This window comes from Bubalus kerabau, chromosome 8 (assembly GCF_029407905.1).
Source record: "Bubalus kerabau isolate K-KA32 ecotype Philippines breed swamp buffalo chromosome 8, PCC_UOA_SB_1v2, whole genome shotgun sequence".
NCBI classification, from domain to species: Eukaryota; Metazoa; Chordata; class Mammalia; order Artiodactyla; family Bovidae; genus Bubalus; species Bubalus kerabau.
In genome coordinates, this window is record NC_073631.1 from 106,017,278 (window position 1) to 106,036,345 (window position 19,068).

The following is a 19,068-nucleotide window of genomic DNA, read 5'->3' on the forward strand; positions in this document are numbered from 1 at the left end:
AGGAATTTAACTGATTGAAAAATATAACCTTCCTCACACCCATTAGAATGGCTGATATAAATAAGCAAACAAGAACAAATTTACAAGTGTTGGCAAGGATATGGAGAAACTGGAGCCTTTGTGCATTGCTGATAAAAATGTAAAGTGATACAGCTGCTATAGAAAACTGTGTGGCAGTTTCTTAAAAACTTAAACACAGATTTACCACATAATCCAGCAATTCCACTCCTGGGTATATACCCAAAAGAACTGAAAGCAAGAACTGATATTTGTACACCTGTGTTCCCAGCAGCATTATACACAATGGCTAAAAGGTAGAAGCAACTCAAGTGCCCATCAGTGGATGAGTGGATAAACAAAACGGGATAGAATACAAGTGAATAGAGTTCAACCTTCACAAGGGAGGAAATTCTCACAAAGGCTAGAACATGGGTGAACCTTGAGGACACTGTGCTAAGTGAAATAAGCCAGTATCAGAAAAGACAAATATTGTGTGAGATCACTCATATGAGGGACATAGAAGAGTCATATTCATTGACAGAAAGCAAAATGGCAACTGTCAGGGGCTTCCATGCCAGAAGGGGGAAATGAGGAGTTGTTGTTTAATAGGTACAGAGTTGTTGTTTTAAAGGAGATCAGTCCTGAATATCCATTGGAAGGACTGATGTTGAAGCTGAAACTCCAAAACTTTGGCCACCTGATGCCAAAAGCCAACTCACTGGAAAAGACCCTGATGCTGGGAAAGACTGAGGGCGGGAGGAGAAGGGGACGACAGAGGATGAGATGGTTGGATGGCATCACTGACGCAATGGACATGAGTTTGAGTAAGTTCCGGGAGTTGGTGATGGACAGGAAGGCCTGGCGTGCTGCGGTTCATGGGGTCAGAAAGAGTCATACACGACTTAACTGAACCGAACTGAACTGATGCTGGGAAAGATTGAAGGCGGGAGGAGAAGGGGACGACAGAGGATGAGACAGTGGGATGGCATCACCAACGCAATGGACATGAGTTTAAGTAGCTCTGGGAGTTGGTGAGGGACAAGGAAGCCTGGCACGCTGCAGTCCACGGGTTCACAGAGGGTAGGACACGACTGAGAAACTGAACTGAGGTAGAGCTTCAGTTTAAAAGGATAAAAAGAGTTCTGGAGATTGGTTGCACAGCAACAGTACTGAGCAGTACACTTAAAAAGGTTAAGATGGTAAAATCTATGTGATGTGTTTTATCTAAGTTAAAAATAAATTTTGTTGAAGTTAAAGATTTTTGATTTAGAGAACACAGGGCAGAATCTCCTCCTCAGACACAAGGCGAATGACTCTAAGACCACTAAGTGATCAAACAAATGAATCAGACATGCTGCGAAGGCCTGGGGCAGAGACATGAAAGGAACAGCGTGGCTCAAGAATGACAGGGAAGCGCTGTGTCCCAAGCAGTCCCGTGGGAAACAGTTCTACAGGAGGCTCGGTGAGAGGGAGCAGTAAACAGATGCCGGAAGCCTGGCTGCTGCAGTCTCTGGGGTCACAAAGAGTTGGACGCATCTTAGTGACTAAACAACAACTGTTACTTCTGTTTGGTTTTAGTATGTAAGACGAGGGGTCCCTGATTAAGTGTAAGAGTTCAACTAAACCTGAATTGTAAAAGGAGAAAGTATAATATAACGCAGTGGTGAAGCGGTTTGGGATGAAAACCCAAGTTCTATTTGTGTATCTGTAAAATGAATTAACAGCAGAACCTAAAGTTGACTTGAAGGTTAAAGAAGACGCATGTAGGATTCTCAGCACTGCACTCCACACATAGCAAACACTCAATAAATGCTAGCCAGACTACTATTAATAATGTTTCTGCTTCTAGAAAGTCCTTAAGGTAGTTACTCACTAAGTTGACAACTCTTATACAGATGGTCAAGACAAATTTCGTTTGAGCTGTGTTCATTCATCGTGGAAGATATGGTGCTGGCAACGTCAGGTACAGAATCTACAAAACAGAAGAGGATGCATGTAAGCGAATTATAACATTTAAACCAAAAAAACAAGCTACTTGGTCTAACAGTGGGAAAGAGCATCTGAAATGGGGGCCAAGTTCAAGAAAATTCTTAAGATTCATGTGCTGCTCATGAGAGCCCAGTCATGAAAACCAACATGAAAGTCAGGGTTACTTAGTGTCATGCTGCTTTCTTAAACCATGGCTGAACTGCTCCTATTCTCAGTAAATGGAGCAACTTACTCTACACAGTTCTAGGGTTGGTCCCCCTGTCTTCCTATGTCCTCATCAGTACCACTCCTTAACCAAAACCCTTTGCCCTTTAGTACTGCTAAGGAACATCCAAAGAGAAACCACCAGCCGTGGCCAGTCTGTGCAAACACAAGACATGGGACCCCTCTTTGTCCCTCAGCGATCACACAGAACCCAGCCTGGAGCCCGCCTTGTCATCTCACTGGCGTGGGTAACTGGGATTTGAGCTGCATTCTGACCATGGGTCCCCTAGGCTGCAGCTCTGTTGCTTAAGGAAGGTGTAAAAGAAGGGACCTTGGTAAAAATGATGTTTATGAATCCTTGTACCAAGGTGAGATGTGCTAAATTATAAATCAGTAAAAAAAAAAAAGTATGTAACATAAAAAATTGCTTATGCAGTATCATCTTAGCTATAAACTAGGTATAGAAAAACGTTAAAGAATATAAATGAAAAGTTCATTGTACATTTCTTTGTGTAACTGCAGTGTCTTTACTTACGTTAATATCAATAATATTATAACATCCTTGTATAAAATATTATGTTTATAGAAAAGAAAAAGAAGGGATCTTGGGGAGAGCAAGTGGTGCCTTGTGTGGGGGCAGAGGGCTCCCCACATGTGGGCAGGACCTGCTTGTTAACCCCCGAATTCCAGAGCATAACACATCTTTCTTTCCTCTGACTGCCGCCATGAAGCCAAGCCCAGTGGCACCAGTTTTACCTATATCGGTAGTTTTATCCACCACTTTATCCATCCATCTACTGGCACTGTGGACAGACTGACTAGCCCAGAAGGTCTCTTCTGTGTGATTACCATTAACAAAGGCCGCGGCTCCATCCCCAGTCATCTGGCCAGCAGTGGGCAGATGACTCCGAGGTGTTCCGGTGTCCGAATTCCTAGGTAACGATTTTTCTCTCTGTCTACTGCTTGGAGTTTGGTAATTTGCCAGTCTCGTGGAAGTGGTATCTACAGCCATGCCATCAGCCTTATCATCAAAAAGTGGGAAATGCTGGCCATCTTGATTCCCACTCCTGCGCTCCGCATTCACATGGTCAGAGGAAAGGACAGCGGTGGTCTTTCTGGTGGTGATGGTTTCAGGTGTTTGCAGAGAACCAGGAGGAGAGGAGAAGACTGGACTGGAGGGAAGCCAACTCTTTTTACCGGTGTCCTGGTCATTCTGCCAGGATGCAGGGCCCTTCCAGTCGAAGGCTGGTTTCAAATCAAAAGTGAGGGGAGCACGGCTATGATTCCCATAGAAAAGATCCTTTGCACTGCCATTCTCTGCAAGCCTCTGGCTTCCTCCTCCTTGAGGGGTTCCTCCAAGAACGACAGCTGCAGACGGGTTGGAGGCAGGCGGGGGGCACTCCTGACTTCCCAGATGCGAGAATTGGCGGGCAAGATCCTCGACAGGCCCGTCACTTGGGACAGAGCCGCGGTGGCCGGCAGGCTCTGGGCTGGGTGAGCAGGACCTCTGGGCAGGAGCTGAAGCTGCTGGAAGAAATTCCTCGCTGCCCCGGTCTCTGCTCTTACTCCTCCCTCTGAATGCCAGGTCTCTACGATGGGGAGGAGGAGCTGGGAAAGAAAATCAAACCACAAAAGGTAACTTTAACATCACTAACTCTGTACCCGCCTCCCGTTCGGCCTCAGAGGGGCCGAGTAATATGAGAGTGGGGTAAAGCAGAAACAGTATCAGCAGGAGAGAAGAAAAGGAGGGACTTCGTCAGCAGGCAAAAGAAGTTCAGATGTTTTCTTGGGTAAGTACATTTGGAGGTCTAAAAATCTTTTCAGGAATTCCCCAAGACCACTTTCAGGGATCTCACTCTTTCCACCTTGGAGCCCTAAACCTTCACACTGGAGAAGCAGTGAATTAACCGGGCACCGTCATTCGGCAATCCTGCAGAGTCAAACGCCACCACTGCTCGCAACAGCCAAGACCTGAGCTGTGCTGTGCTTAGTCACTTGGTTGTGTCTGACTCTTTGCAACCCCATGGACTGTAGCCCACCAGGCTGCTCTCCGTGGGGATTCTCCAGGCAAGGATACTGGAGTGGGTTGCCACTTCCTCCTCCAAGGGATATTCTCAACCCAGAAATCGGACCAGTGTCTCCTGCATTGCAGGTGGATTCTTTACCTGCTGAGCTACCAGGGAAGCCCAGCCACGACATGGAGGCAACCTAAACGTCCATTGGCAGAGGAATGAATAAAGAAGATGTGGTACATATATACAATGGAATACTACTCAGCCATTAAAAAAGAATGGAATAATGCCATTTGCAGCAACACAGTATGTATGTTGCTGGTTGTAGGTTGTATGACAACCTAGAGGGTCATATTACTTCATACTAGAGTGAAGTGAGTCAAATAGATAAGAAATATCCTATGACATGCCTTATATGGGTAATCTTAAAAGAAATGATACAAATGAATTTATTCACAAAACAGAAAAGGACTCATAGACTTAGAGAAGGAACTTATGATTACCAGCAGGGGAAGGACGGAGGGAAGGGATGGTTAGGGAATTTGGGATCAACATATACACACTGCTATATTTAAAGTGGCCAACCAACAAGGACCTACTGTGTAGCACAGCAGAGGACAGGACCTACTGTGTAGCTCTGTAGCAGAGCACGGAGCTCTGCTCAGTGCTCATGGCAGCCTAGATGGGAGGGGAGTTTGGGGGAGAATGGATACATGTATATATAAGGCTGAGGCCCTCTGCTGTGAACCTGAAACTATCTCAACATTGTTAATTGAGTATTCTCCAAAATCCAATAAGAAGTTTAAAAAAATTAATTTGTGTGAAAATCTTGACAAGGTGGTTATGACAATGGAAGAATCCCCACTTCCTGCCAGCCCAGCAGAAAACACCACCTTTGGCCTAGGATAAAGGTTGAGCCAACCCTGGCTCTTCTCGGCTTCTCTCATGGGACTTAGATGCAGCTCCTCAATGCCCACTGTCTTAGGTGGGGCTGTCCACAGTCCTCAAGTTCAAGTCCACATTCACCGCTAGGGTGAATGGAGAGACAGACTAGTGCTCATCAGAGACGAGTGCCCCCAAATCACTAAGAGTTCACCCATATTGTGACACAGGTGTACCTAAGCTAAGAAGTCACAATACTTAAAACAACAACAAAAAAAGAAAATAAGGAAAGGTCTGATTTCACTGAAGCTTGGAATTATCCAGAGTTGTTCATCTGGCCCCCAAATGCCCAAGCTTAAGTCAGCAATATCCAAAATTAAAAAAAAAATGACCTCTTTCTAGAAACATGTTAAGTCACAGCCCCGGGAAGCAGAGAGAAGGGAGGGAGTGAGCGAGTGTGTTCGTGTGTGCAAAAAGTGTGGTGTGCTTGTATGTGATGTTTATATGTGGGGTTCACATATGTTTATATGAAGTGTGTGCATGTGTGTGTGTGATACGCATACATGGTGGACATGTGAGGGGTTTATGTGTGTGTACGTGAGGTTTGCACATATGGTGTGTGGCACATGTCCGTTAGTGAGAGGCGCATATATGTTGGCAATGCGCCCAAGTGTGAAGTGTGTCTGTGTGGTGTGGATGCATGGAAGAGCATGAAATCAAATTGCAAAATCACACATATACTATGATCATAATTATGTAAAAATTGTGTATGCATATCGACAAGGTCTGAAAGGCAAACTAATTTTACATGATGAGGTAGGGTGAGTATAAGTAGAGATTTCCTCTCCTTGTGATTTCTGTTTATTTCCATTTATCCTGTTAAGAAGGCCACCACGCTTACCTTTCCATGCTGAGGGCTTCTTCCGGCGGTGCCTGCTATTGCAGATGTCCTGGATGTTCTGTACCACGCTTGAGTTCAGCCCGTGCTCCCTCATGACGGCCAGCACCTTTCTGTCCATCAGGTTATGGGACCGGAAGCAGTTGGCATAACCACAGTTCCCTCGGGTAAAATGTTCACAGACGTGGAGTCTTTCACACGGGGGCTGCTGGTTACAAATCTGTCTTCCACCCTCGCCCTTATAATTCTTGCATATCTACAGAAGAAAGAAACAAGAGCCAGAAAGAAAACATGTTTCTCTATATGCCACACATTAAGGAAAGTTCGTGTAAATATAATGATCTATATGGGAATAGAATCTAAAAAAGAGTGTATCTATGTATCAGTTCAGTTCAGTTCAGTCGCTCAGTTGTGTCCAACTCTTTGTGACCCCATGGACTGCAGCATGCCAGGCCTCCTTGCCCATCACCAACTCCCAGAGTTTACTCAAACTCATGTCCATTGAGTCAGTGATGCCATCCAACCATCTCATCCTCTGTCATCCCCTTCTCCTTCCACCTTCAATCTTTCCCAGCATCAGGGTCTTTTTAAATGAGTCAGTTCTTCCCATTAGGTGGCCAAAATATTGGAGTTTCAGCTTCAACATCAGCCCTTTCAATGAATATTCAGGACTGATTTCCTTTAGGATGGGCGGGTTGGATCTATGTATAGGTATAACTGATTCACTCTGCTGTACACCTGAAACTAACACAACATTGTAAATCAACTATATACTCCAATAAATATTGATGAAATAAATAAAAAATAAAAATGCATTTTTTTTACTTCCTGGTAAGAAAAAAATTCATATTTTCTTATTTCCTGGAAGAAAAAGAAAAAACAGAAGCACAGATATAAACTTCCCTGATGACCCAGCAGGTAAAAAAATCTGCCTGGAATGCAGGAGCTGCAGGAGACGCAGGTTCAATCCCTGTGTCAGGAAGATCCCTTGGAGAAGGAAATGGCAACCCTCTCTAGTATTCTTGTCTGGGAATCCCATGGACAGTGGAGCCTGGTGGGCTACAGTCCATGGGGTCGCAAAGAGTCAAGACACGACTGAGCACGTGAGCAGAAGCAGAGATATATCTAAGGAAAGAAATGTATGTGTATAATTCTGTAATCTCTGTTGAGTTATATTCAATCAGTGACTTATTTAGGGTAGAAGAGGCCTACAAACTAACTTAAAGAAACTTGACTTTTATTAACCTCTTTTGGAAGAATCAGCATAAGATGGCCAGCTATAGATAGAACAAAACAGGACCCAAAGGGAGCCCTACATATAAAGGAATCCCAAAGAGGAAGGCCCACCTTTGGATATCAACACATCTTCAATTAAAAGACCATCCTCAATTAGAAGAACACTGCAGGGGGCACTGTGTGCCACATAGTACAGTCAAAAGGAAGAAAAAAAAGGATGTGAGGTCTTATCTTCAGCTGCTGGGAGCTAGGCAGAATGTGGCAGTTTCTCAAAAGACCAAGTGATAGCTGATCATTTTTATATGTAAATAGGTATATCTACATATCTAGCTCTACAGAGATGTAATTCTTACTAAAGGAAAGCAGGAGAAGAATCGTCAGTGAGGCCAGACCCTGTGATACAGAACTAGAGGATGTTGGTTGAAGTCTGCAGCTGGAAGCAGCTATACGTGATTTCACATCTGAGTTACTTACTTACTCCCAGCCTCTTGCCCTTGCTGTAAAAGACAAAAATATTTGCTCCCCTCACCTAACCATGTTGTGGAGCAGGTTAAATAATAAAATACGTAATGTCTTGAGCACAATACAAAATGTGATGCAAATGTTTGAATCATTACACAAAGAGGCTTAAACACAAAAGCATTTGAAGTTGTTTCGACAGAGTCTGAGCAAACCAGATCAACATGGGCCACTGTGGTGTATCCAGGTGGGAAAGACATGGATTCAACCATGATTGAGCCATACAAACAACTTCTAAACCTGATGCAAATACATATCATTGTGATAGAGTCTACGAGCCAGAATCGAGACTCTTGGCCAACAGTTCTCAAAGTGTGGTCCCTGGACCAACAGCATCAGCTCCAACTGAAAACTAACTAGAAATACAAACCCTTGGGCCCTTCCCTGTATCTACAGTCAGAATGGCCAGAGGAGGAGCCCAGCAATCTGGGTTTGACAAACACTCCTGGCGATTCTGACCCACACTAAAGCTTGAGAGCCAGAATTCTCGAGGCTCAAGTAAAACAAGGATTATTAGCAACTTCACAAATGATACTTTGATTAACATTCCTAGCACTATTCTGATGTTTAAAAAAGACTGCTCCTGCCAGAACAAATGAGACCCATTTCTCCCTTTTAATAAATGCACTTCAATTATCCATGTTTATATACCAGGAAGTTCAGGTTTATGCTTTTATGTTCTCACAGGTTAAGCAAAGTGGAAAAGTGTGAACGTGATCGGTATTTGAGGGCAGGCGTGTGCCTTGTCCACCATTGGCTTCAGGATTTAACTCAGTGCTACCCTTGCACTCCTGAGTGTTAGCTGAATGAGTTCAAAGCAAACAGTAAGTAAAGTGAGACCCTGGAGGATGAAATGCCTTGTCCAAGATCACATACGTAGTTGGTGGCAAAGACAGAACTTAGAGACATGGAGGAACCATCATTGATCAACTATCCTTGGAACTAGCTGAACTCTGGCTAACCACTCCCCTCCCCTGCTAAAACCTTGAAAATACTCCGCCCTACTCCCCCAAGTTAAAACACTCCTTTAGAGACAACTCTTGCCCAGAATAGTCAAATAGAGACTTATGTCATCGATGCTCTAGTTGATTCCCTGTCACAGGAACCAGCTTCTCAGACCTCTGGTCCCAGGAAGCAGTGCAGTCTGTTCGTCTGTGATCCTACCCCAATACGTGGCAAGAGGCAATTAAGTTATCGGCTAAAAATAAACTTCAAGCACAAACCGTTCCACCCTACCCTCTAATCATGGTACCGAATTCTTAAAATCCATGGGCACTATAAGGGAGCCTCAGGTGACACTTCAGACTCTGTGTAATTAAGGTCAGCGTCCTCCTACGAGAAGCCTCCCAGTACTTTTGTTGATGGGCTTTTTCTGGTCTAAGTCAGCAACAGCACCATCCAGGAGGGTTCTTTCCTAGAGAAAGGAAGAGCTGCCACTCCTTATTCTCCAGGGACCTGATATAGCAAGTCCTTGGTGATTTTGGAGAACAGAAGCAGAGAGCTGATCTGGTGAGTGATGTTTCCAACCCTGCAAGTTTAACACTAGGTTGGACCCCGGGCAACCCCATGACTCTCAAGAGTCATGACAAGCGTTCAACTGTCGTCATTCTTTCACATGAAAGGGAAAGGAGAGGGTGCCTCTGTTAGCCAACGTGACCTTTAACGAGTTAGGGTGTAAGGCATTTTCCCCATACTGGTAGCCAGGAAGGACTGGGCTGGCTGGCACATAGGCCAGGGGCCATAGAGATCCTAAGACCTCTGAACCTTGGGTTCCTGGAAACAGAGAGAGAAAGAGAGAGAGAAACTCACGTACATAAATGAAAGAATGCCTGGGGAAGTGAGTTACATATAGTTAAATAGTCCTCCCCCACCCTTCCTCTCTGAAGACATTTTTACAGAGTATCTTGCATTCCTATCTTGCCTGAGCTCAGTCATCAGCGCAAAATCACCCCACGTGTCCTAAGTTTTCCTAAGTCCTCAGGGAAACACACTGAGCTTAGAGTCAAAAGACGTTTAACCCTCCAGATGTCCCTAATAGCTATCTTGTCAACATAAAAGCACGACCGAATTTCAACCTTGTTATCTTATCTCAGTCCCTTCCACCCTCTCAACCTGAGGCTTCCATTACGTTTCTGGGCCTCTCTTCCAATGTGAGGCTAACTTCTGTACACAAGGATTTTTCTCAGATCATTCTCAGATACCATTCTTTAAGCAGAATCATCTGATTTTCAAGTCAATATTCCTAGGTGGATGAGACTGTTAATTATCTGAGATTATTCTTATCCTTCTTCTAATAATAGAAGCTTCCAAGTTTTAGCTGGACATATAGCTACCCAGCCAGAAAACTACATTTGCCAGCCTGCCTTCTCCGTAAATGCAGTCATGTGATAAGTTCTGGCGAATGAGATGGAGCATACAATGAATGAAATATAATATCCAAGTCACATCTTTTTATTTTTGCTTCACATCTTTTTAAAAAGGAAGCAGCTTGTCTTTTACTTACTCCTTCTCTACATTCCTGTTGGCTAGAAAAAAGATGACACTGAGAAGAGCCTCCTTGTACCATGAGGAGGAGGAAGCCATATGTTAAAAGAGATATCTACTGGTCCAGTAATAAAACAGATCTATTATATATAAGATAACAAGGCAGACCTATTGGCCTGAATCCCTACATGACATCATGGAATTCAGCTGCCTGACCATCAGACTACCTGCCTGCCTACCTCTAGGCAAGATCAAAGGTCAGCAAACTATTACCATAAATGATCAAATAGTAAATATTTTAGGCTTGGCAGGCCATCAATCTCTGTTGCAAATACTCATCTCCCTCTTGTATGAGAAAGCAGTCATAGACAATATATAAATGAATGAGTGTGGCTGTGTTCCAATTAAACTACAAAAACAGGCGGCAGGTGGGATGTGGTCCATGGAGTATAGTTTACTGACCTCAGATCTAGACTACCAAGAGATGGAGAAACAAAGTAATATTTTACTTGAATCACTGCATTTTGAGATCTCTTTGCTACAACTTAGCCTCAAGCAACGAAGATTATGGCATCTGGTCCCATCACTTCATGGGAAATAGATGGGGAAACAGTGGAAACAGTGTCAGACTTTATTTTTCTGGGCTCCAAAATCACTGCAGATGGTGACTGCAGCCATGAAATTAAAAGACGCTTACTCCTTGGAAGGAAAGTTATGACCAATCTAGATAGCATATTCAAAAGCAGAGACATTACTTTGCCAACAAAGGTCCGTCTAGTCAAGGCTATGGTTTTTCCTGTGGTCATGTATGGATGGGAGAGTTGGACTGTGAAGAAGGCTGAGCGCTGAAGAATTGATGCTTTTGAACTGTGGTGTTGGAGAAGACTCTTGAGAGTCCCTTGGACTGCAAGGAGATCCAACCAGTCCATTCTGAAAGAGATCAGCCATGGGATTTCTTTGGAAGGAATGATGCTAAAGCTGAAACTCCAGTACTTTGGCCATCTCATGCAAAGAGTTGACTCATTGGAAAAGACTCTGATGCTGGGAGGGATTGGGGGCAGGAGGAGAAGGGGACGACAGAGGATGAGATGGCTGGGTGGCATCACTGACTCGATGGATGTGAGTCTGAGTGAACTCCGGGAGTTGGTGATGGACAGGGAGGCCTGGCGTGCTGCGATTCATGGGGTCACAAAGAGTCGGACACGACTGAGCGACTGAACTGAACTGAACTGAACTGAGGCTCAAACAATGTACCCTGTCACCTTCCAAAATCTTGCTTCAAAGCCCACCTCTTCCAGGAAGTCACTGGGATGTAAGGCAGCAATTAGTCTTATTGCTAGTTCTTCAGATCACACTTGTTCACATAGGGTTCCCTAGCAGCCCAGGGGAGGAGGCATTCCAGACTCAAATACTTATTAAACTTCAAATAAGAAGGAAACTGTTGGCATCTCCAGGTCACTTAGCAACAGCCACCTGCTGACTGCCACCTGCAGAGCCCTGGTGCCAGGTTTTCTCTGCCCCCATTCCAACACACACAGGACATCACACTGCCAAAGGCATTCTCCTTGCTTTTCAAACTGAGGAATCAGAACTTACCTCGGGCATAAAGAAAGGGTCACTTTGGAGAAGGAGCACAGCTAATTCCTCTTGGTTCAGTCCAGAGAGCCCATGGTTTGTCAGGACCCTGAAGTTATCTTCTGAGAGAACCTCGTGAGAATATTTGCATAAATTCCTGGAAGAAAATAACAATGGTCAGCATTTCCACTTCACAGAAAATAAAGAAAAAGCAATCATCCAGGAAACCTTTCAAATGAAAATCAATGCCCACATCCTTGGGTAACTAACACAAGGCTGGTCCAGCTTCAAGAATACACTTTAAAAATATAAACGGATGAAACACATAGATAGGAAAAGAGAATATGAGGATCTCTTCATAAATTATACACATGTATTCTTTTTTTTTTTAACTTTTTATTTTGTATTGGGGTATAGCTGATTAACAACACACACGTTATGCTTTAATTTATTGCAATCCTTCTTTAAACGTCTCCTCTAGTATATGTTAATTATGTAAGATGAGGAAAAAGTAGCAAAGGAACTGAAACCAATTTAGTGGAAATGACTGCCCCTTGAGAGGCTAATAATAATTAGGATAACACATTTATGGAATGACAATAAAATCAATGGGATAAAAGAATTTCATTGATCAAACTAAACTAGATGAAACTGTCCCTTGCTTTATCACTTCTATGAATGTATACCTATGTGATTTCTGACTACAAAGGAATGGAACAAGCTTGTAATAGCATTCAAACAACTTTACCAAAAAAGTGATAAAAGTCCCCTTCACTTTAAGACTGATGATTCAGGTCTGACAGAACTTTCTGTGATGATGGACTTGTTCTATAATCTGAGCTTTCTGAGATGTAAGCCATGCATGACTAATGCACCCTTGAAATATAGGTAGTAAGACTTAGGAAACTAAATTTTCCATTTTATTTCAATTAATCTAAATTTGAATAGCCTCATATGACTAGTGGTCACAAGACTGCATGGCAGAGATTTAAACATTTGCTCTTAAAAATGTGGTGGGAGGAGTAGCTTTACCATTATCACAAATTTAGAATATCCCAGGCTCCACCCCAGTTCATGTGAATCAAAATCTGCCTTTCAATAAGACCCCCAAATTATAATCACACTGACGTCCCACAAGCACTGACTTATCAGACCAAGCATTGAGACGCTGACGGCATTGATGTTTTCATCAGACAAACATAATCTGACAATTACCAATGTTCACCTAACATATGTCTTCTACTTCTTAACTTATATACGTACATTCCCTATAATATCACCAACATCCTCAGATGTATGGTTTTAATAGTTGCTAATGTGATGGGATCTTAATATTTTCCAGTTTGTACAACCATTATCAAATTGTCAGGTGGTTAGGTAATGGCCAGATTTTCACTATACCACTTTATAAACCTTTCCTCTTTCACATTATTTTCTTGAGATTTATTTGAGAGTATTGCCTAAGTGGTTTGTGTTTCATTTTGATCTCCTGCTCTGCAGAAAACATACTAGTAAATCTAGAGAGTGTGTCTCTTTCCCTCCAAGCACATTAACATAGAGTTTTATCACTTTTGCTACTTAACTAAGAAATAGATTCATGCTTTTAATTTGCACTTTAATTATTAGCAAGACTGAAATATTCCAAATGTAGGTTTGATGCTCATACTTCCTCTTATACTATTTGTTCATATCTTTTAACTGTTTATCTATAACAGTTGTTATAGATTGTTCTTTATATTTTTATAAGAACAATTTTTATTTTTTATATTTTTTAAAATATATTTTTATTTTTATTAGTATTAAAAATATATTCTTTATATTTTCTTTGTATTTACATTTTCTTTTCAATTGTTCTTTATATTTTTAATACTAATCTTTACAAGCCTTGTTTATTTCAAATAGTTTTGCACTTTTCCCTTTTTATCAAGAACTTATTAAGCTTTCTATTGCTCAATTTTTATACAATCAGATCCTTCCAATTCACCACTTGTAATTTAGCCCACTGTTTTAATACTTGAGAAATTAATTCCTCCACCACAGCTGGATAACTATAATATATCATTTTGTTTCACTTTTATAAAAGATATTTTCAACTTTAAAATATCTGGAGCTTATTTTGAAAACCAGCATCAGAGGAGGACAGAAGTGCTTTATATCTTTTCTCAGTAACGTCTATTGAATAGGATTCCTTTCTTACTATTTTGTTGTCCAGAACTATTGTTTGTTAACTTTTTAGCAAATTTAGAATGCAAGGAATCCTTATTATGTCTTTATCAATCTACTATTCTGCTTTGCATCTGATACCATACGATATAAATGTCCTTTGTACCACATTTTAAATATTAACAGAATAATTTATCCTATTATTGGTTCATTTCTTTCAAAAATTTCCTTAATGTGCTTAACTATTATTTTCTCTATAGAAATTGTAGTATTGTTTTGTCAATTTCCACAAAATATCATATGGAAACTAATTTGTGTTAACTCCATACATTAGATTAGATATTATGTCATCTTACTATTTTAAATCTTCTGATTCTAGGACAAAAAAAAAAATCTCTTCATTTATTCAAGTCTTATTCTATTTTTCTTACTGAGAATTAAAATCTTTCTTTTCATAGTTCTCTTTCATTTCCCAAATATTAAGCATAAATCAGTTGTCACTATTGTTTTTTGTTGTCACTGTAAACAGAAATGCAACTGACTGCAAAATTATCTTATTGAAATCGACAGTGATTTTTGTAATGTAAACACCTACATAAAAGTTATTCTCTAAGAATTGGTGTTTGAAAGTCACTATTCAAATGCCACTGTCTGTGTGTAAGGCATTTCTGAAACACTCTGGCATTGCTTTTGGATCTAGCTGTAGGAACCCCAAAAGAAAAGTCAGAATCAACAACCATGGCAGCCACCGCCTGAGCCCTTAAAACCCAGCCAGCCCTCCCATACTCCCTGCTTCATGTAAAAGTCAAGGGCAGGTGGTCAGACTCTGTTGACAGCCTGTATCCCAGCCATTTTCTAGGGCATGCACTCTCCTGGTTTTCTTCACCAGGAGTCCTGGCTTTTAGTGTGTTTCTGGCACTCCCTGATAAAGCTGACATCAGCTCTCTGCTTGCTCTTGGGGTTTGTGGTTTCAGATAACTGCTCCCCCACAGCCCCCACTCCCCAGAGCCCTCAGCGGCTAGGCAAAACTACACCTTATCTCTTTCCCAACCATCAAGGGAGGGGGGCATCTATGAAGAGATTCTACAGCAGGAAGGGATGCAGCCTCCGCCCCAAAGCAGGAAATCCTTCCAGTACAGCTTTTACCAGACATGTGTGAGCCTCCTTACCTCTCTAGACCTCTCACTCCCCTGGGCATTGCCACTAATGACCCTCTCAATCCAGAGCAGAAAATGAGCTCACTGAAACACCCCACCGCTAGGCAGCTTCTACCCTCCAGCTCAGAGATATCAGACAGCGGGTAGGTGGGAGGAATTAAGAACCTTTCTTTCCTTTGAGCTTCAGTCCAGATGTTGTGGTCACAGTGCCAAGACGATCGTACCTCGCCTATGGCCGGATTAAGGTCATACTTGAAGACTCAGCCCCTCTCCAGATTCCAGCAACATACAGCCTCGGTCTTACCTGTCTTGCACCTACTCTGCCCTTGCCAAGGGGCAGTGGGGCACTTCCAAGGTCCTGGAAGTCAGTATTTCCTCTAAATAACTAAAGGCAGCCAGACAAGCCTATGGAGAAGCCCTCTGCCTGGAGCCCCAAGAGTCTGGGCTTTCCCAGCCCACCTAAGACACTCATGCCCATAGGAGGAGCCCATCCAGCACACATGGTGCTGGCTGGGTCCTTGATGCTGCCTGTCTGAGGGCCCAGATCACTCTTCATTTCTCATCTCTATCCTCAGGCAAACTATTCATTCCTCTAGATTCTATAATCCTCACCTTGAACCCAGCTTCAGTCAGCAACATGTCATATCTAGCCTTGGGTTCTGACCTGTAGCTCCATCCCTGGGAGGCCCTGATCTGTTTTCCCACATTTCCTAGACTTTTCCAAGCTTCTTAGAGGGTTTATCTCCACCCTAATTTCAAAAAAGTGGGGCAGTTCTCACTCACTTATCTGGGGAGTAACTAAGACCAAGAACTTCCCAGGTGGCACTGGGAAGTGGTAAAGAACCTGCTTGCCAGTCCTGGAGACATAAGAGACTCGGGTTTGATGGCTGGGTTGGGAAGATCACCAGCATTCCCCAGCATTCTTGCCTGGAGAATCCCATGGACAGAGAAGTCTGTAGGCTACAGTCCACAGAGTCAGACACAAATGAAGTGACTTAGCAGGCACCCCACTCCAGTACTCTTGCCTGGAAAATCCCCTGGACAGAGGAGCCTGGTGGGCTGCAGTCCATGGGGTCTCGAGGAGTCGGACATGACTGAGCGACATCACTTTCACTTTTCACTTTCCTGCACTGGAGAAGGAAATGGCAACCTACTCCAGTGTTCTTGCCTGGAGAATCCCAGGGACGGCGGAGCCTGGTGAGCTGCCATCTATGGGGTCACACAGAGTCGGACACGACTGAAGTGACTTAGCAGCAGCAGCAGCCCATATGCATGCAAGTAAGACCAGAAGTACGGACATTAACACTTATCACATATTTTCTAAGTGACAGGTACTGGATCTGTTATTTATAGCCTATGAGGAAATGTTTTACTTTTTATTTTGGAAAACTGAGGCTAGGTAACATGAGAAATAAAAGATGACTCATATATGAGGAAAAGTTCATCACTGAACCCAGAACTCAAGAAAATTAAAAACATAATCTGGAAAAATAAAAACAAACAGGACTGAAAATTTTCCAAACCAAAAAGAAAAAAAAAGAAAGCCATGCTAGATTATCCCAGTTACTGTTCCCTTGTTGCTGTTATTGTTTAGTAGCTAAGTTATGTCCAGTTCTTTGCAACCCCATGGGCTGTAGCCCACAAGGCTCCTCTGTCCACGGGAGGCAAGAATACTGGAGTAAATTGCCATTTCTTTCTCCAGGAGATCTTCTCCAGGGATTGAACCTGGGTCTCTTGCATTGCAAGCAGATTCTTTACCATCTGAGCTACCAAGGAAGAATATGGTGTAGGAGGGACACAATAAATGATAGAAACTGTCTCTTGGGACTTCCCTGGCAGTGCAGTGGTTAAGACTCCATGCTTCCACTGCAGGAGGCACAGGTTCAATTCCTGGTTGGAAAACTAAGATCCTGCATGCATCGCAGCGAGGCCAAAAGAAAAAATGAAACTATTTCAGGCTTCCCAGGTGGTGCCATTTGGTAAAGAATCTTCCTGCCAATGCAGGAGACTCAACAGGCGAGGGTTCGCTCCCTGGGTCAGGAATATCCCCTGGAAAAGGAAGCGGCAACGCACTCCAGTATTCTTGCCTGAGAAATCCCATGGACAAAGGAGCCTGGTGGGCTATAGTCCATGGGGTTGCAGAGTCAGACACGACTGAGCAAGCTCCCTTATGCTAGTCTATTTTCTATGGCAGTTCCCAGATCCATAAAGGCTATGTCTAGTGCTTCATCAAGCAAACATGAACATTTAATAAATTATTTTTTTAAAAAGAAAAGAAACTGTTTCTCATGATTGGCATTGAGGAGACAAGTTCAGCAGCTGACTGATTCAACCTTCAGCCAAACCTGTCATGGTCAGGGCTTGATAGAAGTCGTGTTTAGGTTTAAGATGCAGAAGCTTCCTTCTCACTTTCTTCTGATCGCTCTCAGTTCCAGGTCCCTAATACTGGCTACAAGGCTTTAGCCAGGAAACGGAGTGAAAATCTCCCAAGGCCTCTTGGGGTTCTCAAAACTAGTGGTTCTCAAAGTGAAGTCCCCCGATCAGCATCACCTAGGAGGTTGTCAGAAACGCAAATTCTCAGGCCCTGTCCCAGACCTACAGAGTGAGTCTCAACTTTCTAGCTCACATCAGAATCGTTGAGAAGGTTTGTTCGAACACAGATTGCTAGACACCACCCCCAGAGTCCCTGATCAGGAGGTCTGGGATGAGGGCTGAGTGTACATTTCTCACAAGCTCCTAGGTGATGCTAATGCTGCTGGACCAAAGGGCACACCTGGATAAGCATGTTCAAGGTGACCTTCTCGTGACTCACAGCCATGGGACTCCCCACCTCCCAGCACAGAAAAGAGCTCACCCTTATAAGCCCTTATGAGCTGCCCAGGGACAGACAAGCGTTTGCAGAAGGCTGCCTGCCCTTGGAGCAGATAAACTTCAAAGAGCATGAGTTGGGATAGGAAATGATAACTTTTCTAAAAAGAGCGAAGATGACCTTGGGAGAGGCAAGAAAGTCTCTCAGGAATCTCAAGCCAAAAGCCTAAAAACAAATGATCTTTTCATTCTTTTCTTCCAGCCACAGAATGAAAGGTTATTTTAACCCTGGCAGGAAGTGCTCCCCCAACCACAGATGAGGTCTAGCCTGCAGAGAGGTTCTCATCCCTGGCTACACATAATAACCAACTGGGCAGTGCTGAGAAATACCTAAGCCTGGCCACACCCTCAGAGACGGTTATTTAATTTGACAGGAGGTGGGACCCCAGATGATTTCAGTGTGCAGTCAGGGCTGGGAGTTGCTGGTTGGGCCTGTTGGATGAAATTCTAAGCTAGGTTCCTGAACTAGATATTCACACGTGTGAGCTTTGGCACTTCGCAAGTCAATAAACATAGGGTCAACCCTAGGCTCCACAACCAGACCAACGAGAAAATGATAACCTTAGGGAGAGTCTTGGTTTTAGTTTATTTTTATTTTTTAAAATAATTTTATTTCTCTCTCTCTCTTTTTTTTTTTTTTTTTTTTTTGGCCTCTGCTAGGTCTTCATTACTGCAAGCGCTTTTCTCTAGTTGTGGTATGCAGACGCCACTCTCTAGTTGCGGGGGATTCTTAATGTGGTGGCTTCTCTTGTTGTGAAGCACAGACAGACTCTAGAGACCCCAGGCTTCAGTAGTTGCAGCTCATGGGCTCTAGAACACAGGCTCAATAGCTGAGGCACATGAGCTTAGCTGTTCCAAGGCATGTGGGATCTTCCCAGACCAGGGATCAAACCCTTATCGCCTGCTCGTTATTACTGAGCCACCAGGGGAGCCCCAGTTTGTTTTTTTAATTGGAATACAACTGCTTTGCAATGTTGTGTTAGTTTCTGCTGTACAGCAGCAGCGTGAATCAGCCATATGCATATCCTTCTTGAGCCGCCCTCCCATGCCACTCCTGTAAGTCATCAGAGCCCTGAGCTGC

The 19,068-nt window shown here is 43.2% G+C and overlaps 1 protein-coding gene across 1 annotated transcript in view; it reads right to left on the reverse strand.

Moving 5' to 3' along the window:
* Window positions 1-19,068, reverse strand: part of ZC3HAV1 (zinc finger CCCH-type containing, antiviral 1) — a 50,243-nt gene that overhangs the window by 15,819 nt on the left and 15,356 nt on the right. Inside the window, exons 2-5 of the mRNA XM_055591054.1 lie at window positions 11,821-11,956; window positions 5,989-6,241; window positions 3,043-3,801; window positions 1,874-1,972 (exon numbers count right to left, since the gene is read on the reverse strand). Of these exons, the coding sequence (XP_055447029.1) occupies window positions 1,874-1,972; window positions 3,043-3,801; window positions 5,989-6,241; window positions 11,821-11,956 (1,247 nt within the window). The remainder of the gene's footprint in view (window positions 1-1,873; window positions 1,973-3,042; window positions 3,802-5,988; window positions 6,242-11,820; window positions 11,957-19,068) is intronic.